The sequence below is a fragment of the Cajanus cajan genome, chromosome 1, assembly GCF_000230855.2.
Source record: "Cajanus cajan strain Asha chromosome 1, NIPB_CcT2T_4, whole genome shotgun sequence".
Classification (NCBI taxonomy): Eukaryota; Viridiplantae; Streptophyta; class Magnoliopsida; order Fabales; family Fabaceae; genus Cajanus; species Cajanus cajan.
The window spans coordinates 12,592,386-12,617,073 of record NC_138517.1 but is presented as its reverse complement, the minus strand read 5'-3'; the positions used below and the strand labels follow the sequence as shown (position 1 = coordinate 12,617,073).

Below are 24,688 nucleotides of genomic sequence, written 5' to 3'. Positions count from 1 at the left end.
CTTGAGTTTTTTTTTTTTTTTTTTTTGTTGTAAATTCGCTTATACAGGTTATAGCATCCCTAATTTATGTCGTTATGACTTACTGAACAAATCTTTTTAGACATGGGCATTGTCATGAAGATCTTAAAGCGATTAAGAGTATTTTTTTTTTATCATTCATAAATTAAAACTAAGAGTAATTATATATATAAGCACTCTCTTATTATTTTTCTTGGTACTTAAAAATAATATTAAATAGAAAATAAATACATTTAATTTTTTTATAAGTTAGAAACATGAAACTGTTCCAGAATTTCTTCCTTTAATAAATAGGAAGATTAATAAAAAGATATTGTAGAATAATTAAAAAATTATTTTAAGGGAAATGATAATAATATATTTTCTAAAGTATACTTTTATTGACTTAAATTTAGATTAGATAGTTTATGTATCGACAGTACAAAAAGGTTTATACCCAACTTTATATAGAATGCTTTTTTTTTTTAAAAAAAATTATCTTAAAAATAATAGATAGGAAATAACACCTCTATAACTATTAAATAATAAGTTAATAACATATTAAAAAATTTATATCAAATACTATATAACAATAATATATCATAAGTTTTGATTAGTTTATAATTTTTTTTATACAAGTATTACATGAAAATCAAACTCTTAAATTTATCAAAATTTACAAAATAACGTGATACCCACTCATTGTTAAATAAAGCTAACACAAATTCTAATAAATTCAAGCAAATAAAAATGTGTTAAAAATATATTAAAAACAAAAGTGAGTTATTAATTCTGTTCAAGAGTAAATGATTAATTTAGTCTAGGATTCAATTTTTAAGCCCATATGCAAGTAGCTGGTCCAAGCTTCTTCAAGCTACAATGATCCAAATAGAGTTACCTGGCCCATATGGGAACATCTCTTCCTACAACTACTACTGCTAATATTGTCAAAGGACATAGCGTTGTGATCACTCATCAAAAGTTTGATTCTGTTGGCAGTTTCCTGGTATGGAACTAGAGTCAGTTAATGACAGAAAAGCTGAAGTTCAAGCGTTTGATGATTCAAAAACGGGTGTAAAAGGTGTCTTAGATTCTGGGGTGACAAAGATTCCACCTATGTTCCATGTAAAATCAGACCCCACTCCAACCTCACCAGCTGACACCAACTTCAGCACATCCCAATTCCCAATCATTGATCTTGTGGACATAAGCAAGAACACAACTCAGCGTGTTGAAGTAGTTGGCCAGATCAGGAGTGCATCTCAGAAGTGGGGTTTTTTCCAAGTGATCAATCATGGCATTCCTGTTGAGGTTTTGGATGAGATGATCAGTGGAATCCGCAGGTTTCATGAGCAAGATGCTGAGGCAAGGAAACCCTTTTACTCCAGAGATAGCACTAAGAAAGTCAGGTACTTTTCTAATGGGAAACTCTTCAGAGAGATGGCTGGTACTTGGAGGGACACACTTGCTTTTTCTGTGAATCCCGATCCTCCAAACCCACAAGATATGCCAGCAGTTTGTAGGTAATGTTTCTAATAAAAGTTTTGGGGCTAGAAAGCCTGCACATCATCCTGCTTCATTGTAGTTTTGGTATTTCCATTTATAGTAGGAAAAACTTAGATGCAGATGTTTAGGTGCTTTCTGTACTTTTCTCTGATCAGAATTAGACTCAGAAATCTGCGTAATAAAGGTCTGCATTAGAGGTTAGCATAGATTATAAACTCTAATTCTGATTGGAGACTAACACCAAAGGTAAGTAACTCTAAGTTTTGTCTTTTAATATATCTGTCTATGCAGAACTCTAGCGGTTGCCCGTTATGTCATTGAGTTATACTAGACTTTGGCCTTTACAGAATTCACTTATTTCACTTCAGTGCATTGGAGTTTTTGGATTCTTAGAAAGCCTGCACATCATCCTGCTTCATTGTAGTTTTGGTATTTCCATTTATAGTAGGAAAAACTTAGATACAGTTTTTTAGGTAATTTTAGTACTTTTCTCTGATTAGAATTAGACTAAATCTGCGTAATAATCAGAGATTAGCATAAGTTATCGAGTAGAAACTCTAATTCTGATTAGAGACTAACACCAAAGATAAGTAACTCTATCTAAGTTTTGTCTTTTAATATATCTGTCTATGCAGAACTCTAGCGGTTGCCCGTTATGTCATTGAGTTATACTAGACTTTGGCCTTTACAGAATTCACTTATTTCACTTCAGTGCATTGGAGTTTTTGGATTCTTAGACCCCAACAGTTACATGAAAATATTAGTTTTAGACATTGAAAAGTTTCACTTTTTCTTTTCTTTTCTTTTTCTTTCAGTTCCGGGTTTCTTAAAACTCAGCAGTCCCTGAATTCCTCAAATATTTGTCTGATATGCAAGCTAGTTCATTGAAGGATGCTAACTTGGAAAGAGTTTTCTCTCCCCCCCAATTATTACCATCTTGAAGCATGTTCTCTATCTTATGTATTTATTTGAAGGACTTGGTGTTGAGTTTTAAGAATCCAAGCAAAATAGGTATTTATGAGTTATGACATTGATCAAATAAGGAAGTTCAATGCTGTAAATAATTTATGAGATTTTCCTATCCAATAAGTTAGTCTCTTGGATTGGATTCTCCTTGCAATATTGCAATATTAAATTATAACAATTGGTGTATTTGTTGAGAGGTCTCTTACCCTAAAAGGGGCACCTGAAAATGGAAAGGAACGACCAGTGAAAGGGATATTCCCCTTTAAAGGGTATGATATGTTACATTGAGCAAGTTATGAGAATCTCCTACCTAATAAATAAGCTAATCTTTGGGTTAGAGTCTTTTCTATTTAGCATTTATGCATCTTTTCTATATACCATATTTGTTAAATGGCATTATTAAGTCAGGATCACTTGGGAATTTGACTTGCATACCCATCAATGTAGGATCTTCATTTTATTCTTACTCGACTAATTGTGTATTTGTAGAGATATTGTGGCTGAATATGCAAAACAAGTAAAAGCATTGGGTATCACAATCTTTGAGCTACTGTCAGAGGCTCTTGGACTTAATCCTTCTTACCTTAAAGAAATGGACTGCGCTGAAGCACTTCATGTTATGGGTCAATACTATCCACAATGCCCTGAACCTGAATTAACTCTGGGTATTTCAAAGCACACTGATTGTACCTTCATAACAATACTTTTGCAAGATCAGATAGGTGGTCTTCAAATTCTTCATGATAATCATTGGGTTAATGTTCCTCCGGTGCAAGGAGCTCTAGTTGTAAACATCGGAGATATTCTACAGGTAATTTCTGAAATTTTCAACTATTTTTTCTACAAAAGATAAATATGTTCTTGAAATATGATTATCAAAGAAGGCTTATAGCCTAGGTTTAGCTAGCTTTAAATAAGTGAAATATCACAGAAGAATGGTTCACAGAAAGAAAATTTGAATGCAAAAGGTTAGTAAAATTATCAATATGTAAACCATGGCATATGGTTTTTCAGTGTTTTAACAGTCAAGCAGCTTCTGTTTCTATGTAGATTCAAGAGTATAGCTTCATAACTATCTGAAATTTGCTTCACCTGCATATAAGAAAACCATAATGACAGTTTAAATAGCAGTGGCTTTCTATGTTATGATCTTTTCAATTTTTATGACACTGATATATTAAACACCTTTCTTAGACAACGAAAGGTTAATATATTAGGGTAGCACTTATACCCATGATTGTTTAATTTGTAAAGCAAAGTATGAATTAGGGTCTATTTACATAAATTTTTCTAGAAGCATTTTTGGGAGTTAAAAATACAAGAAAAAAATGAAAAATAAGCTCTTCTATAAACTAAAATTAGATTATGCATAAGTTACTTTGTAAAAACTTTTTCTTATTAGCTTTTCCAAAATTTTATTTTTTCCTTACGGAGAAGCTTATTTCGATTCTTCTTTTTTATTTGTTTTTTCTTTTAAAAGTGTTTTTTGAGAAGTTTATTTAAATTGACTCTTAGAATAAAATTATACAACTTGAAAATTTATTGGAAATTGGGTTGTCAATCCATGGCTTGCAAAATTCTGCAGCAAAGACACAAGAGAAGAGAGACATTGAATTTTTTTGGCAAAGCCTCTTCATATATATGGAACATATTACATGTATCATTGCTTATATATTTTTATGTTGCACTGCATACATTAAAAATTTGTCTATATAAACATATCGTCTCTCAACATTTCTATTATTTCTGTTATTATTTCCATCATGGCCTAGTAGTTTATCGATAGTCTTAATATCCATTTGCTATAATTTCCTGATGATCTATAATGCTAATTGATTCCATTTCAACATCTACACTTTCTTTCAATTACAGAAATAAAATTTCAGTAAGACACTATGATGCTCTGAAGATGTTAGTTTTAGAAGGAATCATGTCATGAGTCTATTTGAAAAAACTCCTGTAGAAGTGCATCTAAAAGAAAAAAAATGGGAAGGAAAATCAAAATAAGCTTCTCCATAAATTAAAACTGATTTATGTACAAGTTAAAAGTAAGATTTTAGATAAATTAATAAGAAAGAGCTTCTACAAATTCGCTTATATAGAAGTGAATTTTAGCTTATAAAGAAGTTTATTTCATTTTTCCTTCTTATTTTCCTTTTATAGAAATACTTCTTGAGAAGCTTACCCAAAGAAGTCTATAAAGGACATGATTCAACATAAAAGTGAACTGAACTTAAATATTTAGGACTCACCATACCCAATTCTTTTATGATTATATTTATGTTTGTCAATTTTGTGATAATTCATGCAGCTTATGACAAATGACAAGTTCACCAGTGTTTATCACCGGGTCTCGTTGAGGAATATAGGCCCTAGAATTTCTGTAGTAACCTTCTTCTTGAATTTTACCATGTCCGAATGCACATCAAAGAATTATGGTCCAATAAAGGAGTTGTTATCAGAAGAAAATCCTCCAGTCTACAGGGACAACATTACTATGAAAGAAATCTTGACACATTATTATGCAAAAGGTCTTGATGGGAACTCTTACTTGCTGTCTCTAAGGTTGTGAAGCAATCATAAAAGGTATTAGATTGGTGCTTTCTTTATTCTCATGGAGTTGGTTTTAGTCTCATCAATGTATCATAGTTAACCGGTGGCCAGTGCCTTCATCTGTGATTTTCAATGTCTAGAGAAATTTAAATAAACAGTACAAGTTGTAGAGGCAAAATGTTTAGACATATTTAGTTCATTTTACTATGGAAGAGAATAACTTGTTTTCTGTATTATGACAATAGCTTGATACTTAGGTTCTAGTGGTTGTCGATATATTCTTGTATCAACATTCACCAATGAATCTTCATTCGTCACTGTTTCTTTTTTGAGGGCCGCAATCAATACATAAAAACGATGTTTACAGAAAAAAAAATAAAAAATATTTCTTTAAAAATTAGAAATAACTTATACATAAATTAATTTGTAAATTTTTTTCTTATATTACTTTCTTTAAAATTATATTTAAATTTTATAAAGATTTTTTTTTTAATTTTCTTTTCTTAAAACATTTTATCAGAAAAATTTATATGATTTTCAACTTGACCACAGAGTCATGAATAAATATATTACTATACTTCTATATGAATAAGTTGGGTAAAGAAAATTATATCTCTTTATCAAAATTCAATAAAAAAAGATCTTAATAAAAAAAATCTAGTACCATAAAAATTCTTTTTCCCATCTTAGAAAATAGGAATACAAATGCATTATTGAAGTTTTGGTGAATGGGCCAAATTATATGTAGATGAGTGAGAAATTTTCTTTCTGAACTCAACTAGGGCAACGAATAAATTTATTTATTAATTATCCATTTGATCCATTTACTTATAAATTCATTTAATTCATCCACTTTAATAAAAGTAAATAATGAATTGAATCTAATTTATCTATTTAATTTTAAAGATAGTTAATGATTTATTAATTACTTTTTCACAATTCATTGAATTACAATATTATATGAGATGTTTATTGGATTGATATTTTAAAAAATTATTTTGATATAAAAAAAATAGTCTTATGAATTTTAAAAAGACTATATAAAAATGTAATAATTTATAAAAAAAATAGAAAAGAATTAAAATATTACAACAATAAAAATTATTTAATTTTAAAAATATTATTTTTATGGATGAATTAAATATCCATCTATAAAAAAATTGTTAATGAATAATTTTAATGAACCTTTTGTTTTAAATGGATTGGATGAGTTTGATTTTTATATGATTTTTTGATAGATCTAAATGAATTAATAATTATTTTTATCCAATTTATTATAATTAGTCTAAAAAATTATCCAATCCATTCATTTATCATTCTTAATATATGATAATTATTATATCATGATAGGAGCTCAATATTGTATAATAAAACATTTTAATGAAAAGGTGATAATCCAAGATTTTCATAATAGATGAAAAAATTCTAATCATACATAATACATTTTCTTGAGGATAAGTTTTAATCATACTTGTGATAACATTGCTACAGGAATTGCCACTTTATTAAAGTCACAATATGCTAAATTGCTCATATAGAAAAGCTCAAGAAAGGTGTGAATGATGATATATATACTTTTTTTTTAGAAAATTTTTTGGTAGCTATAATCATTTTTAATCCTAATACAAATTTTAGGAAGAGCTTTCTTTATTCATTTTAAGATGAGGTTATTTATGTAATACTGTTCCTTTTTTAGTGTTTTAAATAATTATATAATTTGTATGATTAATTGTTGAATTATCATTTTAATGTTGTTTAAAGCTCTAAGAATCAAGGTAATAATATCTGTTAAAGTTGAGTAAGTCTAGCTTAGAGAAGGATATATAATATTTTTCTTAAGTTGTAAACCTCATAAGTTCATGTTTTAAGAAAAGTTAATTAGAGGTTAGTGAGATAAACTTTGGGACCAGAGGAACTTTCTTCTTCTTCTTCTCTAGCTAATCTCTTCTAGTCCCTTCCTTTAACTAGGCAACGATAGTAGATCATCATATTCGAAGTTTGGAGGTTGAGAGTTCAAGTTATGAGACGTGCAAAGTTCTTTTCTTTCTCCTCTTCTTGCTTTGGAGTAGTTCGAGGTAAGGAGAGTCTTGTGTATGGTTAGTGTTCATTTTGATGAATGGTTGTTGTTGCTACCTAGAATCATTGGATTGCAGTCAGTATTGGTTGAATTTGAGATGAGAAGTTTCTTTGAACTACTAGAAAATTGCAAAATAGCGACCGAAATTAGTGATCGAAATTTATCAGTCGCTATTTAGCGACTGATTTAGCGACCGATTATGAAAAATCAAAAGAGCGATCGATTTAGCGACCAAAATAAGTCGTCGCTAGAAAATCGGTCGCTAAATAAGAAATTTTGATTTTTTAGCGACAGAATTAAATTCGGTTTCTATTTCGGTGACTAAATTATAAATTTTGATTTCTTTAGTGACGGAATTAAATTCGGTCTCTATTTCAGTCGCTAAATTATAAATTTTGATTTTTTTTAGCGACGGAATTTAATTCGGTCGCTAAATATTAGTTAAAATTAGCGACGGAATTGAATTCGGTCGCTAAAAAGTAGTTAAATTTAGCGACGAAATTGATTTCGGTCACTATTTCGGTCGCTAAATTATAAATTTTGATTTATTTTAGCGATGGAATTTAATTCGGTCGCTAAAATAATGGTTAAAATTAGCGACAGAATTGAATTCGGTCGCTAAATAGTAGTTAAATTTAGCGACGAAATTGATTTCGGTCACTATTTCGGTCGCTAAATTATAAATTTTGATTTTTTTTTGCGACAGAATTGAATTCGGTCGCTAAATAGTAGTTAAATTTAGCGACGGAATTGATTCTGTCGCTAAGTATTAGTTAAATTTAGCGACGGAATTGAATTCGGTCGCTAAATTAGAAATTTTGATTTTTTAGCGACGGAATTGAATTCGATCGCTAAATAGTAGTTAAAATGAGCGACGAAATTTAATTCAGTCGCTAAATCAGAAATTTTGATTTTTTTAGCGACGGAAATAAATTCGGTCGCTAAATATTAGTTAAAATTAGTGACGGAATTGAATTCGGTCTCTAAATCAGAAATTTTGATTTTTTTAGTGACAGAATTAAATTGAATTGCTAAATATTAGTTACAATTAACGATGTAATTCTATTCGATTGCTAAATATTAGTTAAAATTCAACAAAATTCTATTCGGTAGCTAAATATTAGTTAAAGTTAGCGACGAAATTCTATTCGGTCACTAAGTAAAACTTAAAAAAAATTTATAAATTGCTTAAAAGTGGTGATAATATTTTTGTTGAGTATCAATCCCATTATCTTTTTTTTTTTTTTGTAAGAGCAAGACATTAATTTATATTAAAAAAATATTTATATGCACTCCTACATAATTAATACCAATAGTTATTTATGTGAAAAAATATTTAGAGATTTTTTTTACGATTGGATTTTTAGGCAATTTTTTAATTAGAGTATATGAATTTTAAAATTTTATTTATTTTGATCCATATTTATAATATATATTTCTAACTTATGATAACTTTATTTTTAAATGAATTTTTATATGTAAATTTTAAATTAATATTTTATTAATGGTTGATAATTAGAAAATAAAATAAGTTAATTAATAATTTATTTAAAATGTTAAAATTTAATTTATAAAAATAATATTTTAAAAGAGAAGGGTTATAATAACATCGGTGTAACTTTTACTAAGTATTACATCGCTCAATAACTTTATATTAAATGTGAAATTTATAAATTCAACCGTTAGATTGAAATTTTTTTACTCTTAGATCATATATACAGAATCTTATATGAATTCAAGATGATTTGATACTTCATTCTTGTAAAAAAAGATTGACGTAATATATTCATTTCAAATAAAATATGAGCACTTTGATTACTTTTAAGTTGTTGTTTAATTTTAAAAAAAAAATTGATATAAACATATAAAGTGATATGAACTTTGTAACACCCCAGCAACCCGCATGTGGATATTGTCCGCTTTGGCCGCAGCCCTCACGGTTTTGCTTCTGGCAATGACACGCATGCCACCCTAAAACGCGTCCACACAAGGAAGGTATCCACACCCATATATATGGCATGTTTCGTTCTCCTTCCTAACCGATGTGGGACTTCACAATCCACCCCCCTCAAGGGAGTCCAGCGCCCTCGCTGGCACACCGGCCCGGGTCCCGGCTCTGATACCAAATGTAACAACCCAGCAACCCGCATGTGGATATTGTCCGCTTTGGCCGCAGCCCTCACGGTTTTGCTTCTGGCAATGGCACGCATGCCACCCCAAAACGCGTCCACACAAGGAAGGTATCCACACCCATATATATGGCATGCTTCGTTCTCCTTCCTAACCGATGTGGGACTTCACAATCCACCCCCCTCAAGAGAGTCCAGCGCCCTCGCTGGCACACCGGCTCGGGTCCCGGCTCTGATACCAAATGTAACAACCCAGCAACCCCCGCATGTGGATATTGTCCGCTTTGGCCGCAGCCCTCACGGTTTTGCTTCTGGCAATGGCACGCATGCCACCCCAAAACGCGTCCACACAAGGAAGGTATCCACACCCATATATATGGCATGCTTCGTTCTCCTTCCTAACCGATGTGGGACTTCACAATCCACCCCCCCTCAAGGGAGTCCAGCGCCCTCGCTGGCACACCGGCCCGGGTCCCAACTCTGATACCAAATGTAACATCCCAGCAACCCGCATGTGGATATTGTCCGCTTTGGCCGCAGCCCTCACGGTTTTGCTTCTGGCAATGACACGCATGCCACCCCAAAACGCGTCCACACAAGGAAGGTATCCACACCCATATATATGGCATGCTTCGTTCTCCTTCCTAACCGATGTGGGACTTCACAATCCACCCCTCTCAAGGGAGTCCAGCGCCCTCGTTGACACACCGGCTCGGGTCCCGGCTCTGATACCAAATGTAACATCCCCGCAACTCGCATGTGGATATTGTCCGCTTTGGCCGCAGCCCTCACGGTTTTGCTTCTAGCAATGACACGCATGCCACCCCAAAACACGTCCACACAAGGAAGGTATCCACACCCATATATATGGCATGCTTCGTTCTCCTTCCTAACCGATGTGGGACTTCACAATCCACCCCCCTCAAGGGAGTCCAGCGCCCTCGCTGGCACACCGGCCCGGGTCCCGGCTCTGATACCAAATGTAACACCCCAGCAACCCGCATGTGAATATTGTCCGCTTTGGCCGCAGCCCTCACGATTTTGCTTCTGGCAATGGCACGCATGCCACCCCAAAACGCGTCCACACAAGGAAGGTATCCACACTCATATATATGGCATGCTTCGTTCTCCTTCCTAACCGATGTGGGACTTCACAATCCACCCCCCTCAAGGGAGTCCAGCGCCCTCGCTGGCACACCGGCTCGGGTCCCGGCTCTGATACCAAATGTAACACCCCAGCAACCCGCATGTGGATATTGTCCGCTTTGGCCGCAGCCCTCACGGTTTTGCTTCTGGCAATGGCACGCATGCCACCCCAAAACGCGTCCACACAAGGAAGGTATCCACACCCATATATATGGCATGCTTCGTTCTCCTTCCTAACCGATGTGGGACTTCACAAACTTTCAATCTATCGGTTCGATTTACAAAATTCACATTTAATATAAATTTATTGAGCGGTGTAATACTTAGTATGAAAGTTATACCAGTGTTATTATAACCCTTCTCATTTTAAAATATATAAATTATTACTTAATTTATTACTTTTAAATTTACTTTTAAATTTATAATAAATAATTTAAATCGTATCATAAAATTAATTTTAAATAGAAATAAGTAGATTGTTAATTATAAAAGTAAGTATATATATAAACAAAGATTAATTAAATATAATATAATTATTATATATTTATAACAGTCTGGATATACCAAAATGATAAAGATTCAAAAAATAATATAAGTATGAGATTGGATAGTCGAGGATGACTTAAATGAATTAATTTGTACTACTTATACTAACAACATGCATTTGCTTTTCGGTAACTTATCTCATAAGAACTTCACAGTTAAGCGTGCTTGACTTGGAGTAATGTAGGGATGGGTGACCTTTTGGGAAGTTTCCAAAAATTGTGTAATTAAGGACAAAACATGCTAAAAACTTAAGTATTGTGAAATAAAATCCTTAAGAGGCCAAATATGAGTGGTTCATAGCGACCACATTTGCGACGTCTATAAAATTTAATAAAATAAAAAATAAATATTTAGCGACCGATTTATTCGGTCACTAATTTGGTCTCATACACTTCAGCGACCAAAATCATTTCAACCATTTAGCGACCGAAAATTTTTCTGTCGCTAAATATCTTAGCGACCAGGGTTTTAGCGACTGATTAAATTTGGTCGCTAAGGTAAACAACGACCGATTTTTGCAATTTAGCGACCGATTTTGGTGGTCGCTAAATTGCATATTTTTTGTAGTGAGTTGGGTTCATGAAAGATGTTTTACGTGGAATTTTTGGTGAAATATTTTTTAATGGTTTCATGTTGCTTGTTTAGTTGATTTTGAGTTGTTTATAGTACATGAATATTGTATTACATGCTACATGTTGGACTTTTGTTGAGTTTCATTGCACTAGGCGCTGGGCAAATCGAGTTTATGCATAAGTACTTATGGGTTTAGGGTTTATGCAATAATTATCATTACACCAAGCGCCCCTTCATGGCGTCGGGCGTGGCTCGAAGTTAGGGATTTTTAGTCTCTTGGTGTCAGACACAAGATTGGTGGCACCAAGTGTAAGGAGAGAGAATTGTCTCTAATTTGGTCACATCGAGTGTTAATAAGTTGAAAGATACCAAATGAGAGAGAATAGAGAATTCTCTCTATCTAAATTGATATGTTAGGGGTGGATTTTGCCATGTCAAACGTGAGAGAGTAGGAAACTCTCTGCCTTATCTACACTGGGTGCAGAGAGTTTGGTGTCAAGCATGGATGAGACATTAAGTTCCCTACCTTAATGCCATCAGGCGTGAGTTGCATAATTTTAATGTGATGTTTAAGTTGTTCCATAATTGAAAGGTGATGATTTGATTATATGGTGAATGTTGTATGAAGATGGTTCATTATGTATTGACTTGAGATAATGTATGATGATATTTATGTTGATAAATTATTAGTTGATAGATGATTAAGTTGTAAAGTTGTATGATGTTATAGTTAATCAAGTTGTTAAACTATTAAATATGTGGTGTAGATACATATTTGTGTTGAGATACATAAAAATTAGAGGTGAGTAAAAATTGTTTGAGAAATTAAAATATTTCATTATGTGAATAGAAGTTATGGTACTCTAGGAGCTCAAGTTGGAAATCCTTAAGTAAGCTAATTTTTGAATAACTAATTGTTTTAAAGTTGTTTCTTCTAAATTTTATGTGGAATCGTATGTGAAAAAGATTGATCCATACATGTATAAAGTGACCAATCAAATAAGATACATGATGTTACTTTGATGTAGCATAAGGTGTATATATATAACTTGTTGAGGGGATTTTCTTACTTTTAGAATTACGTTTTAAAGTTGTTTCTTCTATATTTTATGTGGAGTCGTATGTGAAAAAGGTCATTGCATACATGTATAAAGTGACCAATCGAATAAAATACACGATGTTACTTTGATGTAGCATAGGCCATAGGGAGTATATATATAACCTATTGAGGAGATTTTCTTACTTTCAATATTATGTTTTTCGCCCAATAAATATGTAGATTGCATGAATGATTAGGTAACAGTTGAATGATAACTCTAAGATAGTTAAATATTGTTTGGTATTCCATTGGTAATGAATGAACTATTAGTAATAAGTGTAATGACTTATTAACTTGTCAAATCATTATAATATAACTGAACTATTAGTAAGTATGATGACTTATCAAATTGTTATAATTTTGAAAATAATTTATTATAATTTTATTAAAAAATATTTTTCCAATATTTTTAATTGTAATAAGGTCACCTCTACCACAAAGTTTAAAAGGACTAACAGATATTTTAAAAGGACTAATATTTTGAATTGTAATAAGTTCGTCTCTAATATTTCTGATATTTTTCTAACATTTTGAATTATAATTAATCTTTCTTGATATCATTTAATGATCTAAAACAAATGTTTCACTGAGAAAGAAATGTAAATCTACATGTAAAGAACTAACTAATGAACTAGCAAGGTTGAACTACTAATAAGAATTAAAGTAACATGTATTAGTTTATACGTTGAATATGGAAAAAGTTGCATTGACCTGAGCTAATATTAAGCCGACCCGAATTTGCTTGTCACGTTTGGAATGTTTCTACGTAGTACTATCCAACACCTTTACCAACTTCTTTATCAGTGTTTTCAATTTACACTTAAGATACTATACTATTTCTGCAATTTCCCAACATGGTGATCGCCACCCCCACAAATTATGATTTAGAGACAAGTGATGGTTCTGCTTATTACGATGGTAAAGCTGAACGTATATCTTTTGATGATTCAAAACCTGGAGTGAAGGGCCTTGTGGATTCTGCGGTGTCGAATATTCCGCGCATGTTCTATTCTGGAAAATTGGACCTCATTGAGACCCTACTAAGTGCCTCAAAGATCAGTATCCCTGTCATAGATCTTCAAGACATGGAGAAAAGTTCATCTCAGCATGCTGAAGTGGTTGGTAAAATTGGAGGTGCATGCAGAAAGTGGGGGTTCTTCTAGTGGTGAATCATGGTGTTGGTGTTGAGGTTTTGGATGAGATGATATGTGGAATACGTAGGTTTCATGAACAAGAGGGTGACATGAGGAAAGAGTTTTACTCAAGAGATAGTAATAAGAAAGGTAGGTATTTTTCTAATGGTGGCCTGTTGAGGGATTTGGACCAGCCTGCCAACTGGAGGGATACTGTTTCATTTGTTGCAAACCCTGATCCTCCCAACACAGAAGAAATACCAGCAGTGTGTAGGTAATTAATGGTTTCTAATTCTAATTTTGGCCGTTAAATTTGCACTTGGTGAGGCATGATGGTACAAGGTTCTAAGGAGACTAATCCATGGAAACCTAAGTGCTAAATGACAAGAAGAGAAGTACATGTATGATAGTAATGTCATGTGATAGGAAAATAGGTATAGAGAGAAATGATAAGTATTAATGAAGTAATTAATGTGTAGGAATGTTTATTATTAGAAGTTGAGATTTTTCTAAATGAAAATAAATTATTTTAAAGTTTCTTGTAGTTTTTTGTTTTGTTTTACTTACTAGTTTAATTAAATATTGCTTATGTCTACTTTGTAGGGATAAAAGATATTTACTTTTTAACAAAGTCATAATTATTTGTTTTTTACTTTACCCGGTAAAGAAGGGATGGTTATATTAGTATTTAAATACTTTTTTTATAGCATTTTTGAAGTGTGCAAAACTTGATTCATAATCAAACTATATCATATTAGCTTTTGTTTCCTTTCGTGTGAGATTCTTGTTTATAATTTAGGATTTTTATTCGTTACATATCGTCTTATAGTTTAATCTATTAAATCTTTTGTATAGTTTGTTTAGTTTGACATGTAGTCTGCTCAGTTTATAACTTAGTTTAATAAATATTTTTTGCTGGGATACAAACAAGATCCTATATTGATAAAATAAGATAATAAATAAAAATTTATAAAACATACATATGGTTAAAAGACCTTTTGGATGATAACCAAAAGTAAAATCACAAGAACTCATACTTAAATCAAACAATATCTCATCAAACTTATGTGTGAAATAATATTATAAAAATAACAAATTCATAACTTTCTTCTCTTTTGTATAAATATATCCTCCCTAACAGACTATAACATAACTCCTGATAGACTATGGCCAAGGCCAAGGAATCCAAGAGGTGATATCTTAAAAGAACCAAGAGGAATGGGATGATCTTAAAAACCTTTTTATATGTTTGTACATATAGTAGTCTCTTTGTATATGCTTATTTTTGTCTTTGTATTTGAGAAGCACTTTACTTGCTTTTATTAGTGATTGTATATTGTTTTTAGGGTGGGTTACTTGGAGAGTTTAACTCTATTTAACCTCTTTTATTGATACATTCATTTTATATTTTTTCAGTAGGGAAAAAGGGGTGGCATTTAGCAATGCTTGAGGGTGTGACTAGTAATTGGGCCAGAACTGGGCCTAGGCAAAATTTTGCATATTAGACTCATTTTACTCCTAATTTTTCATAGATTTGATTTAGCTAGGTCTCATCATCATATGATGAACCTAACTAAACCAAATCAAATATTTTTGAAATAAATCATGGAGCATTTTTGAGCTTTGGCCGCCTAGCTCATTCTTTATGTTTTGGCCGAAATTTCTAGCTTCTCCTACAAGCTTTGAAGCTTTCCTTCCAAGTCTCTAAACCTTGGTAAGTTAGGCTGACCTTACCATGGTTCTTAAGTGAACCATGGTCAAGGTTAGCTTCTCCTACAAGTTTTAGAAACCATGGATGGTTAGCTACACCTTACCATGGTTCCTAGTGAACCATGGTTAAGGTTAGCTTCCACTAGAAGCTACCTCTCCCTATATATTTGTTTTCTCTTCACTTGTAATCACTTTTGAACATTTGAGAAATAAAACTTCAGATTTCTCTCCCAAAAGTCTCTCCTAAAACCGAAGAGAACTTTCTCTCTAAGGTTCTCACCAAAGGTTTTCAACATTTGCCTTGGTTCCTCAAGCTTCCTTCACAAGCTAGGAAGTAACCGAGCCAATTCCATTGCTTCTCCACCATTGGAGAATCCTCCGAGGTGATTCCGCCACCTCAAAGGAGTTCTACCTCAAGAGTTCATGGTCCTAAGCATGGAGAACTTGGAAGAACAACAATCTTCTCCAAGTGTTTCCATCAACTCCTAATATTTTTCTATTCAGTCTTATACCCTGTTTTCATTTACGATCTTCTAACATTTTATATATCATTACTTAGGTTATAAATTGCTATTTTGGTTGTGGTTGTGAGTCTTGATATTATGGAATTTAGTCAAGGTCACTTGTGATTTCACCTATGGACCCTATAGCATTTGGACATATTTTTTTATTTAATGAAACGATTAAGTATTTGTAGAGACATTGTGGCTAAATATTCAAAGAAAATAAGGGCGTTGGGGGTTACAATCTTAGAGTTATTGTCCGAGGCTCTTGGTCTTGATCCTTCTTATCTTAAGAAAATGGACTGCTCTGAGGCACTATTTATCATGGGTCACTACTATCCCTCATGCCCTGAACCCGAATTAACTATGGGCTCTATAGAGCACACTGATATGGACTTCATGACAATACTTCTCCAAGATCAGATGGGTGGTCTTTGATTTCTTCATGAGAATCAATGGATTAATGTTCCTCCTCTGCGTGGAGCACTTATTGTTTATATTGGAGATCTTTTACAGGTAATTACTATAATAGTTAATTTCATGTTTTCTACAGAATACAGATAACTGGCATTGAAATACCTTAGAAGTTACTAATTCAATGAAACTATTATAAGATAAATTTTATAAATGTTTATCTTTAAAGTTAAAGTAGCACCTATTGGTTTTTTTTTTTTTTTGGAAATCTTGCCTTAGCTGAGGTGATTGTTGTACTTATATGATATTCCAAAAGAAAATGAGATCCAGAAATATTTTTATTTTGATTACATTAAATTATTTTTAATTAATTAAGGAAACCTTATCCAAAAATGACAGTTTTCACATTTCAAATTCAAATTTGATTATGTCATTAAAATCTTACCGTTACAAATTTGAATTAATTTTCTTTAATTATTGGATTAATTTTCTTTAATTATTCGGATTTATTTTCCTTAATTATTTAGATTAATTTTCCTTAATTGCCGGATACTTTACGTGATCTTTTAGGGTTTCTGAGACTCTATAAATAGAGGCCTCCGGCAACTGTTTTAGTATCCAAAATAAACCTTTCTCTCTTCCTTCTCTCTGAGTTCTCAAATTTTTTGATTGCTAGTTCTGTTCCTTAATTCCTTGAGATGACCCTGTTGTATCCTGGGGTGCACGTATCCCGCAGATAAATCCTTAAGGTTAGTGTCATCACACACTTCAGGGAAATTTTACTAACGTTTGTTTGGTATTTCAGGTTGCTCATAGTTACGTTCACCATTTTTATACAACAATCTTAAGGACTTATCATGGTTGACGCTTCAAACACCGCTACTATCGTCCCTCCACCCACGACAGATATAACTAGTGGTATAGTATGGTCTTGAAAAGTACTATCACTTAAGAGAGAAGATGAGAGATGAGGTGTGATGAGAGGATGAGAAGAGTAATTGCGAGACATCATATGAGAAATGATGTAGGAAATTAATATTTGAGATTCTCTTCATGATGAGAATATTTAATTATTAATACACCTTATTATTGTTATTAATTTTCATAAATGAGATGAAACTCCCCTTAACACCAATATAATTATATATGATGAACTTTGGGTACATTACTTTATGTGATGTTGAACATATTTGCTATATATTTTGAGATATTGGTTTAAAGTTCCCTCATATTTTTGTGATCATATACTTGATTTGATGACTAGTATATTTTAATTTGTTATTTGCTTTCGAGGTAATACATGATTATATACGAGTTTGACCTACATGACATTATGTGAGAGAGAAACTTCACGTTATGAGAAGATAACTAGTATTGATCTAGTATATTAATTGATTAAATATTTTAATTGCATAATGAAATGTGAAATTATCTAATACTATGAGATGTTGGAAAGATACCATAAATTGATGCTATTCAACATGGTAGATTTTCCATTGTATTAGAAATACAATGATGATTGTTATTTGATCTTTCATCAAAATGAGACAAAATTCATTCGTGGTTATGTCACTACACTTGGATGTGGTGTAATTACTTTGAGATCAACCAATTAAATAATTGTTGATTTGGAGTTTATTTCTCTTGATATGGTTGATTATGAGGCTGAGTGGTTGAAAAACCTCTTAGTAAATATTCCATTGGGAATATAACATTGAAAATAATGTGGTAAAACAATTGCTTATATAAAATGATTGAATTTATCGATTATGTGAAATTAATAATGGATTTGGCCGATCCTATCACTTAAATCCCTAAGGAATGTAAATATGCATCACATAAAGGCTAGTGGCTTGGGTCCGGCTAAGGACATGTTCTAAATTGTTGTATTGGGTTATGAGAGGGATATCATTGTAAAAATCTCAATTGCTCTCTTAAGCCATAACACTTTCAATCCTTGACAAACCATAAGATTGCTATTGTTTGACCCAAATTGCCCTAATAAAGACCTTGTGATAAGTGCCTGCATTTGCATTACCATTGGTTCCATTTGGAAACGAAGAGCAAAGTTGAATTATGTGGCGTGAGTAGTAGATTTGAGAGAAACACTCACCTTAATACACCAGTATGCATAGAGAGAAACATTTTCCTAGTGAGGATGCATTCATCGATGGTCATTAACTTTCCTCAGCTCTTTGATCTCTTTTGAAACCTTTGTTTGCACCTTGTCATGTTCCATTGCAATAATTGTGACTGAAAGTTCATCTATGGTTCATGCTTTCGAAAAGAAAATCCAAGTGAGCTAGAATGTAGGAATTTGACATACATGCATTGCTTGGTATCTGCCAGATCAATTACCTGTTGCTTGAGGGTAAGCAAGGTTATAAGTTTGGGGGAGTTGTTAAGTCTCATTTATACATATGTTTAGATAGGGATTATTGAACAATTCCACTCACCCCATGCACTCTTGCAACATAATTGTTCTCTTTTTGATTCATTTTTTGTGCAAATATAGCTAACCCAAAATTTATCTAACAATACCTTGATACACCTCATTTTTTGTGCAGGTATTAAGTTAGAGAATTGAGGATAGAAGACCCATAGGATTGGAAATTTAAGGAGCTAAGGAGCAGGAAGAGTACCTGCGCCAGGCGCAGATTACCCGCGCCGGACTTGAGAGGCACATAGTATCACCTCTGCATTTCAGCATTGCGCCAGGCGCAAGAGCATCCGCGCTGGGCGCAATTCAAAATAGAGAGCACTCAAAACTCTCTAGAAGACATTGCGTCGGGCGTAATCGTATCCTCGCCGGGCGTGATTCGAAACAAAGAGTAATTACCTCTCTGGAAGACCTTGCACCGGGCGCGAAGTATAATGCATCGGGCGCGTAAACCCTATCTTGTCTCCCCCAGCTCGTATTTGATCAAATCTTTGAGGATTTTACCCTTATTCACACATTGGGCGATTTCTAGGAGCTGAAGAAGGGATTCCCGGTGCTTGGGACCGTTCGTGTGTGGGTCTTTCCTTCGGTTCTTCCATCTCGCTTTCATCTCTATTTTTGTTTTACCCTCATTGTTTTGAGTGGTTCTACCCATTATTTTGTGGGGTTAGATGTAACCAATGATACTCTTATGTAATCTTTACGTTTTTGATGATATATATATATATATATGTTGTTTCATTCATTGTTGTGTTATGTTTCTATTCTTAATGTTTGTTTTGGATTGATCCTCCCTTGCTTGATATAGAGTCCATTGGGTATTGGAAAATAACCATTGAAACTAGCTCTGAAACAAATGCCCAGTGGGAAATGTATCTAGGAATGGAGTTTGACCCATTAGTAGTCTTAAACCCTAACCCGTAATGCAGGTGTAGGTATTGGATACTCAAGAAATTGATATTTACTATCCGCACCTAGGCTCTTGCTCTAAGGGATTAGGTTTGAGTAAACTTATGGGTTGACTAAGCAATGAATGTAACAAGATATTAAAGATTCATCGGTATGTAGTTCGTTGATATTTGACCCCACAATCTTACAAAACCATAATACCATTTCAACCCTTTCCACACACAAAACAAATAGTTTTATAATTTAACATTCCAATAGTCATAACCTTTAATTCAAATTTGCATGACAACCTATGAAAATGGAATTATTCTTTAGTCATGAATAGTCACTAAATGTTTATTTTACCTACTAGTCCATGTGGATATGATATAAATTTACTACTTGAACGGACGGTATACTTGTCGTGTTTGAGTTCGTTGTCAGGGTTAAAACGATTTAAGATAAGAACAAAAGTAATTTCAACGGAAATCTCAACAGTAAATATTCCATTGGGAATATAACATTGAAAATAATGTGGTAAAGCAATTGCTTATATAAAATGATTGAATTTATCGATTATGTGAAATTAATAATGGATTTGGCCGATCCTATCACTTAAATCCCTAAGGAAGATGTTGTTATATTAAACATCGAGGGGAATGAGACTTTATTAAGCCACTTGCAAACAAACAAGTGATGGTAACTCAACCTTTGTGATTGGAGATCCCATGAATAAGGTTCATATGGGTAAAAACAAGTCACTTGTCAGTTCTGCTAGCACTAAATTGATTTTAATCAATTTTAATATTTTTTGTCTCTTCCTAAAATATGAGAAAGTGCAAGAGCTGCATTACTGAGAGGGTAAGTTTTATTGTTAAGCTTTATGATGAGAAAGCTTGACACATTATAAAACTTTTAATGATTTTCATATCGCTTATGGGTGGTGTATGATTTGCAGCATGCATTTGATGAAATCACCCATATGAATGTCAAGTGGGGCCGCTTGCATGAGATCTTGGCGAGATCTCTAGAGCACTCATGAGTACCGGGCACGCGCATGGCCTAGTAGCGCAAAACAGCGATAACGACAAGAATTATGGGGTGTAATATGATTGATAAAACCACTAATATACATTAAGCGTTTTGGTTCATATAGCTTGCTACACCAATCTCACTATATGTTAAGTATTATCAATCTAGGACCGGTTCATATAGCTTGCTACACCAGGTCCAATGTATTACAACCAATATGAGAACTCAGTTTCTTTTCTTTATCTCTTTTTAATGCAATAAAAAATAGTATTTTCTTTTTTAAATATGTGGGGGGTTGTTGTACATATATGATATTCCAAAAGAAAATGAGATCCGGAAATATTTTTATTTTGATTACATTAAATTATTTTTAATTAATTAAGGAAACCTTATCCAAAAATGACAGTTTTCACATTTCAAATTCAAATTTGATTATGTCATTAAAATCTTACCGTTACAAATTCGAATTAATTTTCTTTAATTATTCGGATTTATTTTCCTTAATTATTCAGATTAATTTTCCTTAATTGTCGGATACTTTACGTGATCTTTTAGGGTTTCTGAGACTCTATAAATAGAGGCCTCCGACAACTGTTTTAGTATCTAAAATAAACCTTTCTCTCTTCCTTCTCTCTGAGTTCTCAATTTTCTTGATTGCTAGTTCTATTCCTCAATTCCTTAAGACGACCCTGTTGTATCCTGGGGGCTTGTGCATATCCCATAGATAAGTCCTTAAGGTCAGTGCCATCACACGCCTCAGGGAAATTTTACTAACATTTGTTTGGTATTTCAGGTTGTTCATAGTTGCGTTCGCCATTTTTATACAACAGTGATTTAGAAATTTTAAACTCCTAGTACCGAGTTCAATTTTGATGGATAAAAAAAAATTGATTTGGGAATGTCTGAAGAAGTAAGGTAGAACTATTAAGAAGAATTGAAGACTTGAAGTCAATAATTTATCTAAAGGCATGATTCAGATTAGCTTACCCCACCTAGCTGGCTGTTGGGATACAAACAAGTCCCACATCGATAAAATAAAACAAGAAATAACAACTTATATAACATAAACATACTTCAATGATTGAGAGACCTTTTGAGTGATGACCAAAAGTAAAACCGTGAGGGCTTAGGTCCAAAGCGGACAATATCTCATCATTGTGAAGTATGTTTGTGTAATAACCTTATAAAAATAACACCCATAAAATATCCTCTCAAACACATACCATATAATAACCCATCAGTGGTATCAGAGCCGCAGGTTGGATTCGGTGACAACCAATAACCCCATAACCCCTCATAACTCATAACATATAATGTGCTATATAAAAACAGATTCCGCTGCATGAAAGGTTAGGTCCCTTGTTTGAGGGAAGGATTGTTGGGATACAAACAAGTCCCACATCGATAAAATAAAATAAGAAATAACAACTTATATAACATAAACATAATTCAATGATTGAGAGACCTTTTGGATAATGACTAAAAGCAAAAATCGTGAGAGCTTAGGTCCAAAGCAGACAATATCTTATCATTGTGGAGTATGTTTGTGTAATAACCTTATAAAAATAACACCCATAAAATATCCTCTCAGACACATACCATATAATAACCCATCACTGGCAAAAAGCTTGGTTGTTGTAGTTTGGCTTTGAATATGTTGAGTGATGCAAATATTGCAGAAAGGTCCACAGTCCAGGCAACAGAGCAAAAATAATTGAGTGTGAAATTCAACTAGGATTTTCTAGATGTAAATTATGGCATGTGGTTAGGAGTTCAAATTGCAGTTGTATCGTTGCACTTTGTTGATGCAAGCTTTTATGATCCACAATCATAGCATGATGCAGTTGTGTTCACTACATTACTTTTATTGATGCTGATTCAATGATTAAGAACAGTTTCATATCCTTATCAAATGTGCTTTTTCCCATATACAAGAATAACATGATTATAGTTTTCATGGCTGAGATATTCTGTCATAGACTTTTGACAGATATTATTGAACAACTTTCTTAGACAATTAAAGGTACACATGCTTATTAATCATAATTACATTGTTCTGTTTTGTTTTTGTGGTACTCACAGTCATTAATGTTTCCTATGGAAAGCAAACGCAAACTGAAAATAGAATGAGACAACTTGAATTATAATGGACATAGGGTTGTTAATTCATGACCTGTAAAATTCAGCAGAAAAGCTTGGTGTAAAATGTATGTATTATCCTTAAGGTGTTGCTTTCAAAATGTTAAAAGGGCATGAGATGCGGCATAAAATAGAAGTGAACTAAACTAAAATATTTAGGACTATCATTATCACACTTACTTTTTTTTTATTTTTATTTTTTATGTATAAGAATTACAATTACGACATTAAAGTTTGAACTTAGGATATTGTGTGTATCACCTCAACTCTTGTCATTAGGCCCATTTTAGTGATTTCACACACTCGTTTTATAATTTCCTTTATATTGGTGTAGCTTATGACAAACGACATGTTCATCAGTGTTAATCACCGGGTCGTGGCGAGTCATATAGGGCCTAGGATTTCTGTAGGAAGCTTCTTTTTGAACTTTACAATGTCCAAGTGTACATCAAAGGTTTATGGTCCAATAAATGAATTGTTATCAGAAGAAAACCCTCCAATCTACAAGGACATTACTATGAAAGATTTCTTGACACATTATTACTCAAAAGGTTCTGATGGCAAGTCTTGCTTGCTGCCTTTCAAGATCTGAATCAAATATACAGAAATAGTTTGGCGCACTCTTTGATTCTCGTGGACAAGGCTTTACTCTTTAATCATAAATTCATAAATAACAAGAGGCATTAAATCTGGTTCTCCGTATCTAGGAATTTTAAAGGACAGAAAAATATTTATACTACCCCAACATATAGTTTCTGTGTATGAGTGTATGGCAATAACTTGATGTATATATCTTCAGTGTGTCAATGTCATCATATTTTTCATTTTTTCTTTAATGCATAAGACATGTTTATTTTTCACTGAAATTCCACATATCATTACCATCTTATTTTTCAAGTGACACTGAAATCATGACAACTCAAATTTTTGGCAGAAAGATATTGCTAAAATTGTAGCTGGGTAAATATGGTCTCATTCTCAAATGATTGCGTATAATCTAATGGAGATTGTGACCTTCTTAGTTTCAAATGAACTTCTTGAAAAGCATTTACAAGTGAAAAAAATAAAGTAAAATGTATTAATTTTTTTATTACTTAAAAATAATTTTTCACTCTGTTTTTCTTAAAACTTTCACATTTAACTCCTCTATATTTTTTTCCTAGAAGTATTTTCTTTTGAGAACAATCCTATTTGAGACAATGTCAAACTAAGAGTAATTATATATATATATAGCACTCTCTTATTATTTTTCCTGGTACTTAAAAATAATATTAAATTGAAAATAAATACATTTAACTTTTTATAAGTTAGAAACATGAAACTATTCCAGACTTTCTTCCTTTAATAAATAGGAAGATTAATAAAAAGATATTGTAGAATAATTAAAAAATTATTTTAAGGGAAATGATAATAATATATTTTGTAAAGTATACTTTTATTGAGTTAAATTTAGATTAGATGGTTTATGTATTGACAGTACAAAAAAGATTTTACCCAACTTTATATAGAATGCTTTTTTTTATAATTTTTTAATCTTTAAAATAATAAATAGGAAATAATATCTCTATGACTATTAAATAAGAAATTAATGACGTATTGAGAATTTTATATCAAATACTATTGTCTACTTAGTAATATAACAATAATATATCATAAGTTTTGATTAGTTTATAATTTTTCTTATACAAGTATTACATGAAAATCAAACTCTTAAATTTATCAAAATTTACAAAATAACGTGATACCCACTCATTGTTAAATAAAGCTAACTCAAACTCTAATAAATTCAAGCAAATAAAAATGTGTTAAAAATATATTAAAAACAAAAGTGAGTTAT

At 32.3% G+C, this 24,688-nt stretch overlaps 1 protein-coding gene and 1 pseudogene across 1 annotated transcript; both read left to right on the top strand.

Annotated features, from left to right (window-relative positions):
- Positions 1 to 873: 873 nt before the first annotated feature.
- On the top strand, positions 874 to 5,354 carry LOC109803401 (1-aminocyclopropane-1-carboxylate oxidase homolog 1). Its single transcript, XM_020364952.3, has 3 exons — positions 874 to 1,520; positions 2,959 to 3,280; positions 4,781 to 5,354. Exons 1-3 carry the CDS (start codon positions 1,006 to 1,008, stop codon positions 5,039 to 5,041), a joined length of 1,098 nt encoding a protein of 365 aa, XP_020220541.1. The 5' UTR covers positions 874 to 1,005; the 3' UTR covers positions 5,042 to 5,354.
- Positions 5,355 to 13,305: 7,951 nt separating this feature from the next.
- Positions 13,306 to 24,672, top strand: LOC109803728 (1-aminocyclopropane-1-carboxylate oxidase homolog 1-like; annotated as a pseudogene).
- The last annotated feature ends 16 nt before the right edge of the window (positions 24,673 to 24,688 follow it).

What these genes read in the sequence shown, in the direction of transcription:
- LOC109803401 (XM_020364952.3), top strand. Translation starts at nt 1,006, where the DNA reads ATGGAACTAGAGTCAGTTAATGACAGAAAAGCTGAAGTTCAAGCGTTT. An exon ending in GATATGCCAGCAGTTTGTAG is followed by an intron (nt 1,521 to 2,958) that starts GTAATGTTTCTA and finishes GTGTATTTGTAG; the next exon opens with AGATATTGTGGCTGAATATG. An exon ending in ACATCGGAGATATTCTACAG is followed by an intron (nt 3,281 to 4,780) that starts GTAATTTCTGAA and finishes TAATTCATGCAG; the next exon opens with CTTATGACAAATGACAAGTT.